This window comes from Colletotrichum abscissum (assembly GCF_030869225.1).
Source record: "Colletotrichum abscissum strain IMI 504890 chromosome Unknown Scaffold_24.1, whole genome shotgun sequence".
Classification (NCBI taxonomy): domain Eukaryota; kingdom Fungi; phylum Ascomycota; class Sordariomycetes; order Glomerellales; family Glomerellaceae; genus Colletotrichum; species Colletotrichum abscissum.
Genome location: NW_026850143.1, coordinates 91,729 through 106,553, shown reverse-complemented (window position 1 = coordinate 106,553; position 14,825 = coordinate 91,729). Strand labels below are relative to the sequence as shown.

Sequence of the window (14,825 nt, the reverse complement as noted above, 5' to 3'; positions counted from 1 at the left end):
TGCGGAGGAGACCGGGAAATTCTGTTCCATTACTTGGCCATTTGGATCGTATCTGCTTAATAGGACTGGCATTTGAACCCCAAATATTCTCTCGTATTGAAAGATTCTTCATTTGGCGTCGATGTGTCAAGTTGATGGGTTCTAAGTTGGCAGACCAAACTTGTATCCACTCGGTGCCTGTTATCGCGAGACATAGCCTCGCAAATCACATTCGTGCAAAGCTAACCGAACTATCTTCTCTGCTGAGTATGATAAAGGAGGCTCCGAAGGTCTCGCGAGCTAGGACATAATGGTCGTTACAACGGCCCGTCGGAACGAGCAATGGCCTACTCTCGAGATAGAAACGGAAGGTCGAATTGCTGTTGGTGGTTACTCCCAACCTAAGGAGGACGTATCTCCACAATTGTTTGCCGAGAATTCCACGATCTCAGAGTATTGAAAGCGGTGCCGAAACGTTCTCCCTTATTGACTTATGGTCAAATCGCATTGGAAGGTCAGGGTTGGACAGTGCCAACAGAACTTAAGAGATAAGTCTGTCATATTCATCCACCTGAATTCGGGACGTCTAGACACTTGTGGCCTGTCGTACCTTGTGTGGGAAATCTGTATATGCTAGGTACAGGTCAATATTCCTTCCATAACTATAATCCCTGCAGGTGTGTTAAGACACCTCACTTGATTCTGACAAACTCTTTTCAGAGCAAGGCTTGGGGCCGTCGATTTATACAGCTCTTTTTACGACCAATCGCAATTAGATAAGAGCTGAAAACAAAAATTGAAAAACTATAGAGGCTTAACTTCTTCCTCTCTTTAGCGCATAAGAAATAGCGTAATCACAATCATCTCTCGTTTCTAGAGTCATACCCATCTTCTCCAAAACAATTACTACACCGTAATCCTGATAGGATCCTTCATTCGAACTACTCAAGTATTCTTCCTGCCAAGGTAGCCGCCAGCTTTCGTTCCATCCAGTCAATTCCAAAATTTCTGACTCTCATACCGCTCTTTATCTTCCTGACCACCAACATGGTTAAGACCACTTCGGCTCCTCCAGTCACCAACGAGACCCAAACACCAACCTTGGTGGTAGCCCTCATTTTTGTTTGCAATGAGAAGAGCCTTCGAAATAAATGTGTGGCAGATCCGTAGGTGCACCAACACTGGCGACATTCAACATGATGTTCTAGGCGACCATTGCAGGGATAAGACAAGGTGCTCCTGTGAGCTTCCTTGCAGTAATCCAAGGATCTGTTGAGGTCGCACGATTGAGCTTTAAGTTTCGGGATACTGACTTGCGTTTTCGGAGGTGGGAGGAGAGACGTCAAATACTTATGTATCAGCGAGATCAGTGAAACCCAAAGCCTGCATCAATCATTACAATTCTGCACCTAAAGATGCTGGTTCTCAATTGATACATCTGCAATAAGACAACGGATGGCCATATCAGATAAATCCTCTATCTATCCCCAGAATCGTTGAAGAGAATAGAGAAGGACACGCAGCCTCAGAGAGAAGACGGATCGCATGTATCGACCAACAACGCTCTCTCAGCTTTGATCTGGCGGAGCATAATGGCAGCACCGTTCGATGCGGCCCAGCTGGACGAGAGCGAGAAATCTGTCTTGAACATTGCCATCGACGGCCGAACACGAATTCAGCCATCGGTCCACCCGGAAGCCATGGGCAGCAGGTTCCTCAGCTTCATCCAGGTAGAGCACCCCATCAAGGAGATTCTCGAGAGCGACGACCTCACAGCCTTGTCTTTGCTGATCCGCAGAGCCATTATTGCAATAGATAATCCTTCATCAATGTTGTCATTAAGCTTGTGAACAGAGAAGTTAAGATAAGCGAACATTATGTTAGCAAGCAAGGGGGCGGCGGCCTTGACATACCTGACTCGCAAAAGGCAATTGAAGGATGTGTGTCCAAGTGTGGTGAAAGTGACATACACAGATGCGAACACAATGAATGCAGACTGAGCATCTTTAGGGCACTTGGGGCGTAGAGGTCGGGACATATTGTTTCGTCTGATGTCGTGATGTATTGGGATATTGAATAATTTCGACTATGAAGTGCATATAACGCAATAGCGTTCAAGTTGTTCCCACCAACAAAGAATTGATATGCGCTTGTTCGCTGGCTTCAAGATATGGATGCATCGGAATACTGATCACATCGCGACAAGCGCTCTCGGCTGCAGGGCAGTGACCTTTCGCGACCGGAAACTTCCGACAGGCGGCCTGCTGATGGACAGAAATGGGATAGTAAACGACGGATTCAATGCCGTTCTGATGCAGCCGCGCTCGAATATGTGACCGTTTCACGTCAGTCGTTCGAATCGTGTAAGCTGCCCACGCCGAGACGGTCCCGTCGAGTCGCAGAGCGGCCGGCCGACAGAGAGTTGAATTCGACCCATGATTGTTGTCGACTTCGTTTAGGAGCAGGCTAGTTCAACGAGACGCTATCACTTGTCTCAAAGCTATCTCGTCAGCTAGGATATCGAGCTTGCAAAGGAGAATCGCTGCCTGTATGGTGTCGAGTCGGCTATTGACTCCTATGTGGACATTGTCATATTTCTCCTTCTCGTCTCGCCCATGGAGGCGCAAAGACCGGAGCATAGAAGCAGTCTTCGGGTTGTTAGTTAATACTGCTCCACCGTCTCCGTAGCAGCCCAAGGGCTTGGAAGGGAAGAAACTGGTCGTCGTAATATCGGCCAATGTGCCAACTTTCGCCCGTTAACACTTGTTCCAAAGCTCTGGGCAGCGTCAGCGATAATCCATAGACACTCGTCTTCTAACTCAGCCATGGCAGAACGAATACCGTTGTAATTTGCGAGTGTCCCGAACAAATCCACAGCAATGACACCGACAGGCCTAAGACCGGCCTTTCGTGCAGCGGCAACACCTGCGCCAACTTGAGCCGGATTGACGGTCAATGTCTGTGATTACACATCCACGATTACTGGAACAGCGCCAAGCAAAAGCACTGGCTCCACAGAAGCTATGAAGGTTAGTGCTGGCACGAGAACTGCATCTCCAGGACCAACTCCAAGGGCTAACATTGCCAATGTCAAGGCGTCGGTGCCGCTTGCACAGGTGACTGCGTTCGTAGCTCCTATAAAAGCACATAGTCTTTCTTCGAGTTCGTACACCTCGGGTCCCATGATGAATCCCATGTCATTGAAGACTTGGGACATCCTCCGTTCAAGGGGCTATTGGATTCGGCGCATCTGAGACTGGAGATCAATGATGGAGATTTTGACAATCTTTTCTGGCAATGTCGGACATGGGATTTCATTGAGGACCTCTGCCTTCGGATCTAGATGTAATCCGGCAGTCAAGGCACTCGGTTGTCGAAGGGATACCCACATTCGTAACTGATTTTCAACTGCTTCGAGTACGCCACCAACGGCTATGCCCTCGGCCAAATCAGTCTTTGGGACTTTGCCGGTACCAACGCACTTAAGAAAGTGCTGGCATTCAATGGCGAGCGGCTCGAGCTTCTCCAGAGCTACAACCTCCATTCGGCCGTCTGGTGCCTCCGGATGACCGCTCGTCCAGTCGATCTTGTTCTTGAACAGACGAAGCTTAGACTCCCATGGCTCTGTATCGTCAAAAACAGCTGTTGCTTCCTCTCCGATCACCGTCATCTTTCGTTCCTTATGAGGGTTCAACCATGACACGTGGACTTCAGCGCTCACCCTATTAGAGAGCTTGAAATGGGCGTTGACCGTGTCTAAGATAGTGGTGCCTGGGCGTAACAGACTTTCCCCGTAAGTCTGAACAACTGCAGCCTCGACGTTGTCGAAGAGACCTAGAATCATGGATATATCATGAGGAGCTAGGCTCCAAAAAACGTTTTCATCAGGACGAATTTTCCCGAAGGCAAGCCGACGTGACTGAATGTGCAAAACCTTTCCTAAAACTCCCAACTTCACAAGGTCCCTGAGCTCTTGATAGGCTGTATGGTAGCGAAAGGTATGGCCGACCATGGCTATTCTTTGTGTCTGATGAGCCACTGCTTGTACTCGCTTGCTCTCCAAAACAGTTAGAGCTAAAGGCTTTTCAATGAGGACGTGTTTTCCAGCAGTCAAAGCTTCGACAGCCATATCTGCATGACAAGCTGCAGGCGTTGCAATCACAATTGCGGTGATAGACGGATCAGCTAAAATACTGGCCCAGTCGCGAGTTGGTATGAGGTGGTTATGGGTGGCTCGTAGAAGCTCCGCAGCATCACTGGCTCTGGCCTGATTGACGTCAAAGACAGCGCTCAGTGTCCCAGAGTCGGCGAAGACTCGGATGAGATTCGAGCCCCATTGTCCGCAGCCGATCACAGCTACACTAGAGCAATCTGACCTAGCTGGTGATTGAAGATAGAAAAGTTTTCGCTGAAGATGATGTGGCTGCGTCTTAGTAAATTATAGTACGAAATTGCATTAAGGAGCGGGACTAAGTCTCGAGAAGGTGTTTGAATTCTTTTTCTCCAAACGACGAATTTGAGATTTGGCGCAATCGGCTGAATCAATGACAATCTAAGCACTTGAGCCGAGGTACGAGTTGTATTTGCCTGCTAACAACAGAAGCCCAGCCGAGAAGTCCATCTGGCAGTATCACTATGCTGGCCGATCGAATTCACTGATTTTGTGATCTATCAGTAGGTGGGCACGGTACTTCACAATTAAGAGCGGCACACTGCCTCCGTTTTCTCCGCGTCCTTGTTTCCGCCAAGTACTTGTTCCTCCAAAGTGGTCTGATTAGCGCATGGCGTATTGCCAAAATTAGAAAATTGCCAATCTCTTCCTCAACTTGCATCATGTATGCAAGTCACCTCATCACATCCACGACTTTGACTGGTGCGTTTACGCCCGCTCACTTGCTCGCATGCATCACAACCAACTTGTCACTACTCAACACTTCGCGCCTCAATGTGGTATGGCCACTGGAACAAGAAATGCAACGCCTTGCCAAGGTGTGTGCTATTGAAAGATCAACTTACACTGTAGCCGCCGGGTCTCTTTAGGCGTAAGATGAAGCTCAGATTGATGGGAGAAAGGCAATTAGAATCTGTCGGGATCTAAAATGCCCCGAATGACTGTATCTGAGTGCCTTTGCAGTCGCCACTACAGAAGACGCTGTCAACATGTGGCGAGCCTTACTGTTCTTAGAAATGAGTGCGAACTGCCCAATTCGAAATAAAATGCTTCTACATGTACATTCTGAGATCCCAGTTCAGAACTCGAATCGATATAGTTCATCGAACTTTTGATGAGCACCACGAGTAGAGATCAAAGTTACAGAGTCCAGCTGTAACTGGAGAGTTCGAGGATACACTCCTCAAAACACGAATCTTAGGTACAGATGGATACTCTCCCCTTCACGAAAAGAATTAAGTAGAACTGCAAAGTGCGCGAGGATGCATTACTACTCATGTTCGCTTTCTGTGATTGAGATAAAATCATTTTCTGTCGACTAGGGGATCAAGGGATAACCATAGACAGCTCACGGTCGCATCAATTACATGCTATGGCACATCCTAAGGTTTATTTGTAATGACATCAAACATGGCCTGATAAGACCTCACGAAGAACAGGAAGCGGAGAGCTATGAGAAGGATGCCACCTAGGACAACTGTAGGAAATAGAAAAAAGTCTTGGGACTACTTGGAGGATTAATCCGTGCACTAAGCGGGAGGCTTATTTATTCGCGTATATGTAACCACTGCCAGCAGAGGGGTCTTTGGTTTTATCATATTTCGACAAGCCCTCAACCGGCGTGTCGATGTACTTCTCGATGAGATAAAGCATGTTGTTGAAAGCACTATAGCTCGTAACCATTAGACAACTATCGAATTGCATCAAAAGTGTATGGAGGTAACAGCATTGTACTCACGTGTTTCTGGCTTTCTCGTTTGGCGTCCCAGCAGATGCATTGAGATCGAACTTCATGCTATAAAGCCTGTTCCGGTCATCGAAACCTTCTTGTGGTTCCGATGGTGGAAATATGCGCTTGTATTCGTCAAGGTAGCGTTGACCTAGGTTCTGCGCACCATATCGCCTCCACATTCCGAGGTCTAGTTCGTTATGCCCGTAGAAACAACCGACATCAAGGAAGATGATCTCGCCAGTTTCTTCATCTGTGCCAATGTTGCCTCCCCAAAGATCTCCATGGATGAGACGGGGTTCAATAGGATTCGGTCCAAGCTGTAATGGGTCTAAAAGACTCGGGACGACAAATTCCAGGAGGTGCTCGGCTGCTTTAGATAACTCGGGCCAAATTCCATTTGCCGCGGCATCTGTCTCTACTGACTTGCGCAGAACCCGAGTGAAATATACCCTCCAACTGATTTCCCAGCCTTCAGGATGTGGAGCGATTCCGTCGAAAGTAGCAACCTCGAAGCCGAATTTGCTGTTTGGGGAGACTTGGCTATGTAGCTGAACTGCTCGCTGCGCTAGCTTTCTGGGATTGGGAAGACTCATGTCTAAGTCATGAAACTCTTCGATGAAGAAGAAAGTATCTGGCGGGCTAAAAGAATACTTGCCCCAGGCTACGGCCCTAGGTACCATACCGGGAACAAGAGCGTTGATGAGACTAATGGCATAGTGTTCACCGCGACATAGCTGTCGGCCATTTTCGGCGACTGCTAACTGTCATCCAGAGTCAATGGTGAACATTAGGTTCAAGTGAAGAGTATTCAGGTATTTTGGGAAATAAAGCAAGATACCTTGAGGAAATATTGCTTCACATCTCCGTCGGGAAGTTCAACTGTCATGCGCCCCGTTTGGGTCCACACCGAATCCCCGTAAGACTTGGCCGTCACAATCTTCGATCCGATTGGCAAAACTAAGTTTGGGTGCCGAATAGTCAGACTAGCGATCATCACATTGCGAGGTGTAGTCGGTGCTTGATATCCTTACCTCCGTAGATTGCCAGGTCGAGGGGGAAGTCCCCTTCGATCTCCGCCAAAATCCCTTCTTTCCTCTGCGTAATATGAAGAGGCATGGTATCGACGCTGGGGCGAGTTGTGTAGTCGACTGAGGTATGCTGGCTGTTTCACTTATATTCCGATTTCATATATAGAGAAAGATGCCTCTGAATCCACAACTCCCGTAGCTTTTATGAAAGAAAGAGAATACGAAAAGGGAGAGACAGATGATCGGGGGAAGTCAAAATAGGGGGGAATAGAAGACAAAGTAACTATATGAGGCGTCCTTGGCAACTCAGGTTCCGAATAATGCTTTCTTGGTGAGTCGTTTGCTTGAAAGCGTTCCGCGCCTAGAAGCCTGCCATTGATCAGCGCCGCGATCTGGCTAAGTAATTTGCCAACATGTATCCAAACGTCGGAGGAATGAAAAGTGAGGCGGCATGGTGTCGCACAACATAACGCTACGACCCAAGTCTCATGTGATTGGTCAAGGTTAATGCAGGGGCTGCTTATGACGGAATCCACGCCAATTGGGCGCGTGACCAGCGAAGATATCATTGGCTCCGAATCGGCTTCTTGGAAGTGTTGCCTCCCCTCATACATGCCAATACAGTGGGAATACCTGGAATCAGTCGTCATAAGCGCTCCGAGGATTTGATGATGAACGTAATGGTACGATACTGCTTGTACGCATGTAGTTGTTGCAGGTTCTGGCCTCCAGAGTATGTTCTGCAGGTGATTTTGGCGCCCCCAAAAAGCATCCAAAATCTGCGGAAGGGTAGCCAAAGGAAGCACTTACTGTGCCTCCAGCACTAGCCCTCACCAAGCCAAGCATACCAACAGAGTACATCAGGATCATTCGTGCAGAGACCTGGGCCGTTACCGAACAGCTATTACTGCCGCCAACCTCACGTTCGGGCAAACGTTCCGTCTGTGCAACGAAAATGTCCGGAAAATAAGAGCTGAAGCTGGAGATTAGTTGCAATTTGCAGTTCGTTTGTAGCATCGCTGTCAGCAAGCTGACTGGACTCTTGAGAAGGTTGAATCGCGAACCATTTTGGAAGTGACTAAGTGAATGTCCCCGCAATCCCGCTCGATGCGGTGGGTTTTGTTGAGTTTGCAGAACGAATGACTGAGCTTGTCAAGCTGCCAGACGCCCAGGTTGAGCGGACATCAACTCAGCAAAACGTAGTAATGTAGCAAAGTCCACCTGGTTTGCGAGCATACGGCCGAAAGCTCCTCATTACGGGTTCAAGGAGATGTGGAGAGACATATGGAACTGAGTGCTCTCCTATTGCTTAGACAATAATTGAGCCGGGTCACGTTCACAAGCACCATGTAATTCAAGAAAACGTCACAACTAACGAATGTTCGCTGCGACTGCTCAACTGGGCAGTGTAGCATGCCCGCGCTAGTGTGCCGCCATGCGCCACATTGTGCATTGCCTGTCGCTCTCATCGCTTTGCTCGCTTTGCGACCGCATAAGGCATCCAAACGGCCGTCTTAGGCACTAATCGCTTATGCAGCTTCAGACCCCTTAGAGGAAATCGGTACGGAGTAGACTAATGCTAAGCTCATGCCAAGGCCCCGTCTTTTCTCGCAAATCGACACTTCTCAGCACCAAAGTCCCTTTTGCTTTCGTTGTCACCTTTCCACAGCGCAGATCTGACCCCAACTTTGACCGCAGCGCTGGACTGCGTCAGCCGTCAGCTAGGGCTGCGATGGATCTGGTCTCTCCGCGTAAGGCACCACATTGTCCGCGTCAGGCATCGAATTCATGTAGAGCAGGAGTACCGTGAGGCAGTGATGGGGGCGCTGTTGGCCGTTGCCTTGCTTTACATGATAGACCAAGATGCATCTAGATCGGTAAGCATCTTGTCCATGTTGCACCAGAGCCTTGTCGCTCACTCACTTAGCTATTGCGCTCGGCTACAAAAATATAAGAGTCTTGGCTTTCCCATGTCGGAAAGCCTTCCATCACACATCATCTTCCAAAGATTTCCTCTCAGCCTTGGGCAGCACTTGATCATCGAATATTCCAGAATCAACTATACCAAGCTTCAACTTCTCCCCAAGAAACCCCCCCTGTAGTTCTACACGCTGCTCCTAATCTAAGTCGACGACATGGCCGTCTCAGACAGATACTCCCTCGCCGTCCTCATTATCTTCATCACCCTTTCTATCCCCACACTATTCGTCACATTCAAACACGGCGTACGAGGATGGGCAATTCTCGGATGGGGCTATCTCTTCATATTTTGCAGTTTGAAGATTATCGGCTCAGGCATGGCCTTGGGCGACCCTGAGAGCAGCGGCGCCACCATCGTCTCAAGCGTCGGCTTGTCACCTCTCCTACTCGCACTTTCTGGTGTTCTACATGAAGCGTTAGTTACCCATCTCAGCACATCAGACTCTGGCACACAATTAATGCTGCAGTTTCCAGTCGATTCTACCACATCAGCCCCTCTAAGCGCAGCGCAAATCACAAGCGAGACCTCATTTTCGTCCTCATGTTCCATATGTTCACCATGCTCGGCGTCGTCCTCATCGCGATTGGCATGTCCCGCCTCATGAACCTCGCCTCTCTCGACGACGTCTCCAAAGGCTGGACCCTCGCCAAGGTCGGCGCCGTTATTCTCTTCCTCAGCTGGGTAACTCTCGCTGCAGGTGCCGCCTTGACCGTTTTTGAAGGCTACATGCGTAATAATGGCCGCCCTCAGAAAAAGGCCGCCATCATGCTCCTCGCAGCGGTCCTCTTCGCGCTGCCGTTTGTGGGCGTGAGAGTCATCGCGACGCTGGCATATGTCGCATCGGAGAATAGCTCGCTCAGCGCCGCGACGGGTTCTGTGATGGTGAAGGTGTGGCTGTATCTCTTTGAAGAGCTGGCTGCTACGCTCATTCTGGTGATCAACGGAATCCTGGCCAGGAATGTGAAGAAGCTTGATCAAGAGACACGGACGCTGGACGTGGAGCAACGACAGGCCTATGAGCGGAAATAGGATTGGGGTGCATATTGTTATAGTGTACGAATATTTCGAAGGGGGGGAGCTGTGGATTTGAAGGGACCTTTGTTGCGGCCAACTTGATATCAGCGTTCACTTGTCAGACTAGGCCTCTTTCAGCTACAGCCAGAAGATAGACGCAGGCCCAAAATTAGTTGCCCAAGATTTGTTCTCATTGGTTCCGAAGCATTAAAAAACGGTGTCTTATTCTGAAGTAAGCGCCGCTGACGCAATCTTCCTAGACGCACATTGTCACGATCAGCGACGCTTTGCGGGGCCAACTTCACTCGACAAGAGGGGGGTTTTCTTTAAAAAAAACATTCTCGATGAAGACCGCATTATTGCTACTGCGGTAACAGTTGAGTAGAAACATGGGCCATTCTCGTAGGTCGCACACCAAGTCACGAAACGGGTGCAAGGAGTGTAAGGCTAAGAAGATCAAGGTGAGCGGGTTTTGGATATCACTTTCGAACTCAAGTTCACTCCAATGACTCTGGCATGCGCATATGTAAGTGCGACGAACAGGTTCCATGTGGTCGTTGTAACAAGATTTCGTTGGCCTGCAGCCTGTCAGCAGAGTCTACGACCTCTATCAATTCCCCGCTTTACTCTCTAGCCTCAAAACCCATCGACAACAGCGGCCCTTCAACCATCATCAACTCTTTTGAAGCTTCTGACTTCGCTCTTTTCAACCATTTCCTGACGACCACACTACCATGCCTTGCTCTCAAAAACGAGGCGTTGCTCATGTCATGGAAATCGGACCTTCCCAACCTGGCACCGAAGTTTCCGTACCTCCTGCACGAAGTCCTAGCTGTATCGGCCATCCATCTCCATCATCTCTACCCCAGCAGCTCGATCAACTACCAGCGCGTGGCATGGGGCCACCAAGCCAAAGCTTTTAGCCAGTTCCGCGATGCGTTGTCCCCGGAAGTAGCCGCACACCAAGTGCACGCCCTTTTCGCCTGCTCGGCTCTGATGTCCAACTACTATTTCGCCTCCTTCGAAGACCCCTCTTCCCTCTTATTCAATAGCGACCCTTCCGGACCTCCCGAGTGGATCTTCCCCGTCCGCGGCTGCGCAACACTCGTCCGCCAGCTGAGAGGTCCCTTGGAAGCCAGCACATCATGGACAACTCTGCAGTCGTCTTTGGACACCTGGGCTGACAGCCCTCCATCTCCAGAGAGACCTGAGTGGGAGCCAGAAATTGAGTCAATAGAGGCAAAACTTTCAGCTCTGTCGCGCAGAACAGACCCCAGACCTCTGTACGAGGAGGACTTCCAGCTGTTGAGAAAATGCTTCAAAATAGCTGGGAAAGCCGGCGATGCCTCGTGCAAGGTTTCAGCGATGATGTTCGGCGGCGCGGTATCCGAGGAGTTCTTGAAAGACATGACTGAACGCAAGCGTCCTGAGACTCTGGTCATGATGGCTTTCTGGTGTGTACTGATAAGCCGCGTGGATCAAAGGCACTGGCTGAGAATCGAGTCGGTACCAGAGGCTATTCTTGGTGTGATCGAGAGGCATCTACCGCCGGAGTATTTGGAGCTGATACGCTGGCCTGCGCAACAGATTAGGCCTACACACGGCGATGTACCTATGCAATAGATCAGCCAAAACGTTTCACAGCAACAACGGTGTTCTGGTACTTGGATTGGCCGTGGAAACAATCTCTTATCAGCCCATGCCTGGTATTGAGAGATAAGCTCAATACTACGATCGTCATGTGTAGTAAACCCCTTTAAACCAATTCTTGTTACTTCAATCTCATCAGTCTCTCTTTGAGAGGTCTTATCGACGATGGAAGCGAACCATCAACGCAGGCTTCTTCCACATCAAAAACAGGCGCGCCTGTCCCATCAAGTCCACCTCTTTGCTAACCAACTCCCAGTCATACAAGAAGACCATTTTGGCCACTATAATCTTCATCTCTAGATACGCCAAACTGGACCCCAAACATGCTCTTGGCCCCTTCGAAAACGGTCGACTAGCTTCCTTGTTGTCTCCATACGAATCAGCGATCCAGCGCTCCGGTATGAATGTGTACGGATCCTTCCAATATTGTGGGCTATGCGATATAGCCCACTGATCGACACTCACCGTAACACCCTCCGGTATCATGTGTCCGTCGATAATGGCTCCAGGACACGTGCGCGGTAGTCCGAAGGAGGCAGGCGAAAATATCCGCAAGCTTTCCTCGATCACGGCATTGAGGTAAGGCAGCCTGGACGCAGACTCGCTCGTGATTTCTCCAACAGATCCAAACGCAGCTCGCATCTCTTCGCTCAATTTGTCAAGACGTGTTCTGTCTTTGAGCAGGTAGTAAGCCAGAGCAAGCAAGCATGTTACCGTCGTCTCTGAGCCGCCCACGATCAGCGTGCTAGATTGGTTCACGAGCTCTGCTCTGGGAACCTCGTTGCCACCTTTGCGCAGGATATAGGAGAAGAAATGGTCGCGATGTGCCGAGTCGCCCATTTCAAGCCGCTAATCGAGTTTCTCCCCGGTTAATCTGTTGTGCATTACGTACTTAGTGGCGGAGTCCTTAGGGAGCATGAATGGGAGGATAAGGTTCACGAGGGGAAGCCGCCTACGGAGACTACTGAGCATGTTAAAGTAACCGCCGTCGATAATGATAGAGACCCAGGCGTTAGTCTTTCCTTAACTAACTGCATCGAAGGACTCACCGAATATTAGGTCGCCTAGAACGATACACCGTGTTAATAGGGGAATTCTAGCCACAGGATCGAAGTACGTTAGGTTAAAGACGGTGAGAAGCACGTATTATACTAATATTATATTTTTAAAAAAACATAGCATAGGGGGTATAAGAAAAGGGAGACTATTTTAAAACTAATAATACTAAAAAAAGGAGAAATAGCGATAATATAAAAAGGTAAGTAACTTAAGAAAAAGTCTAGAAAATATAATATTAGAACCTTATAAATATTAACTAGTATTAACTACGCCTTGCCTTACTTTTTTATATTATTATTATTATCTTACTTCTCCTCTCCCTCCCTTTAGGTCTTCTTAAGTCTTATACTATTACTAGCTATATACAATACTAGCTTTTTATTATCTTAACTCTTAACTTATAGTTATATACGTTATTAATACTAAGCGCTAATAATAGCTCGACCTAATTACGACGTTCCCTAGTACTAATACTTTATAATAATAGCTATAAGGTTTAATACGAGATAGTAACGTCCTAAAAGCACGAGTATATTTATTAAATAAGTTATCCTAAGCTAATAAAGTCTAATAAGTAGTACTTAATTCTATAAATTCTATTTATATATTTATTATTACTAATTATATTTCTATTTTAACTATTAGTAAACTAAGACTAGTCTTTTTATAACTTTACCCGCGCCGAGGAGCTATATAGCCTTATTAGCTTATTCCTAAAGTATATTTATAATAAAGATCGGTTTTAACTAGCTAAACTAAGTAATCTCGGTAACCTTACGGAGGTACTTAATAATACTAACTATATTTTTAAAAAGTAATTTAGAAATAAAAATAAATAGAACTATAAGCACGCGGGCACTCCCTCTTATAATACTAATAATAACGAATTTACTACTTTTTTTAATATTCCTAAATATAAAGGCCGTCGTTTATTAGTTATATATAAAGTTAATAACTTTAGCTAGTAGCCGTCCTGCCGCGGTAATGGTATTCTAAATAATATTACTTATAGAGCTATTAATAATAATAGTAACTCTAGCCTTAAGAGCTATATTTAGTTTTTTAATTAATACGTTAGCGATAATAGTATATTTATAACTAAGGGCTAAATACTTCTTATACGCATTACCCGAGCGAGGTACTTACTAGAAGTGTCTTACCCGGGCCTATAACCTACCCCTAATATTACTTCTTATACTTAAAACTACTACTTCTCGCCCATAATAGTTTTATAATTAAATATAAGTATACTATTTATAAGGCCTTAAAAAGGCCTTATAAGTTTTTAATATACTAGGAGCTTATTTTTTAACCCCTTTTTAACTTTATTATAAACGCGCGTAGTATTATTATTATACTTAATTATACTTTCTTTAACCTAATTTTAATATATACGATTTTTAGGATTTTAATTAGTTCTAATTAAAGCGCGGGTTTTTATTAGTTATATATTAAGGCTATACGGACCTTTTTTATTTAAAAAAAGATATAATATTAAAAAACTAGTTATTATATAAAAAGACTAGTTAATACTCTAGGTATATATAGTCTTAGGTAAGCATAAACGACGTATTTTATTAAAATACGTACTTAGGGGTTTTTAAGTTTTTTTTTTTTATTTATTAAGGTGCGGGCGTACGAGTATATAGGCGTGCGGGGGTACGTAAGTATAAGTATAATAATAATACGATTTTTTATAAGTATAAAAAATTATAGGTAGTAAGTAGGATTTATAATTATAAAAAATTTATAATATACGTAATTACCGAACCCCCCTACTTAGAATTTATAGTTATAAAAAATTAACTATAAGCGACCGTATAGCTCGCTATTAAGATTTATAATTATAATAAATTAATAATAAGTAACTATATAGTTCGCTATTAAGATTTATAATTATAATAAATTAATAATAAGTAATTATATAGTTCGCTATTAAGATTTATAATTATAAAAAATTAATAATAAGCGATTAGTAAGTAATTAGTAAGTATATAGCTCTCTTATTTTAAGATTTATAGTTATAAAAAATTAATAGCGAGCGATTAGTTAATATATAGCTTATTATTAAGATTTATAATTATAAAAAATTAGTAATAAGTAATTAGTTAGCGTACGACTTTATAATAAATTCGGAATACGGCTAGTAATAGGATGCCGATAACTTAGCAACTAGTATACGGTTCGTATTATAAAAGAACTTCTTAAGAA

At 45.9% G+C, this 14,825-nt stretch overlaps 6 protein-coding genes across 6 annotated transcripts; 3 read left to right on the top strand and 3 right to left on the bottom strand.

Moving 5' to 3' along the window:
• Window positions 1–1,571: 1,571 nt before the first annotated feature.
• Window positions 1,572–1,829, top strand: CABS01_09707 (uncharacterized protein; the record flags this gene model as incomplete). Its single annotated transcript, XM_060543064.1, has 1 exon — window positions 1,572–1,829. One exon carries the CDS (start codon window positions 1,572–1,574, stop codon window positions 1,827–1,829), a length of 258 nt encoding a protein of 85 aa, XP_060399762.1.
• A 1,382-nt stretch (window positions 1,830–3,211) lies between these two features.
• Window positions 3,212–3,823, bottom strand: CABS01_09706 (uncharacterized protein; the record flags this gene model as incomplete). The annotated part of the gene is made up of 1 exon (XM_060543063.1): window positions 3,212–3,823. The coding sequence occupies one exon, from the start codon at window positions 3,821–3,823 to the stop codon at window positions 3,212–3,214; it is 612 nt and encodes a 203-aa protein (XP_060399761.1).
• Window positions 3,824–5,692: 1,869 nt separating this feature from the next.
• Window positions 5,693–6,998, bottom strand: CABS01_09705 (uncharacterized protein; the record flags this gene model as incomplete). Its single annotated transcript, XM_060543062.1, has 4 exons — window positions 5,693–5,816; window positions 5,889–6,643; window positions 6,721–6,839; window positions 6,914–6,998. 4 exons carry the CDS (start codon window positions 6,996–6,998, stop codon window positions 5,693–5,695), a joined length of 1,083 nt encoding a protein of 360 aa, XP_060399760.1.
• A 2,047-nt stretch (window positions 6,999–9,045) lies between these two features.
• Window positions 9,046–9,920, top strand: CABS01_09704 (uncharacterized protein; the record flags this gene model as incomplete). Its single annotated transcript, XM_060543061.1, has 2 exons — window positions 9,046–9,305; window positions 9,365–9,920. 2 exons carry the CDS (start codon window positions 9,046–9,048, stop codon window positions 9,918–9,920), a joined length of 816 nt encoding a protein of 271 aa, XP_060399759.1.
• Window positions 9,921–10,421: 501 nt separating this feature from the next.
• On the top strand, window positions 10,422–11,528 carry CABS01_09703 (uncharacterized protein; the record flags this gene model as incomplete). Its single annotated transcript, XM_060543060.1, has 2 exons — window positions 10,422–10,431; window positions 10,540–11,528. 2 exons carry the CDS (start codon window positions 10,422–10,424, stop codon window positions 11,526–11,528), a joined length of 999 nt encoding a protein of 332 aa, XP_060399758.1.
• Window positions 11,529–11,711: 183 nt separating this feature from the next.
• On the bottom strand, window positions 11,712–12,395 carry CABS01_09702 (uncharacterized protein; the record flags this gene model as incomplete). The annotated part of the gene is made up of 1 exon (XM_060543059.1): window positions 11,712–12,395. One exon carries the CDS (start codon window positions 12,393–12,395, stop codon window positions 11,712–11,714), a length of 684 nt encoding a protein of 227 aa, XP_060399757.1.
• Between the last annotated feature and the right edge of the window lie 2,430 nt (window positions 12,396–14,825).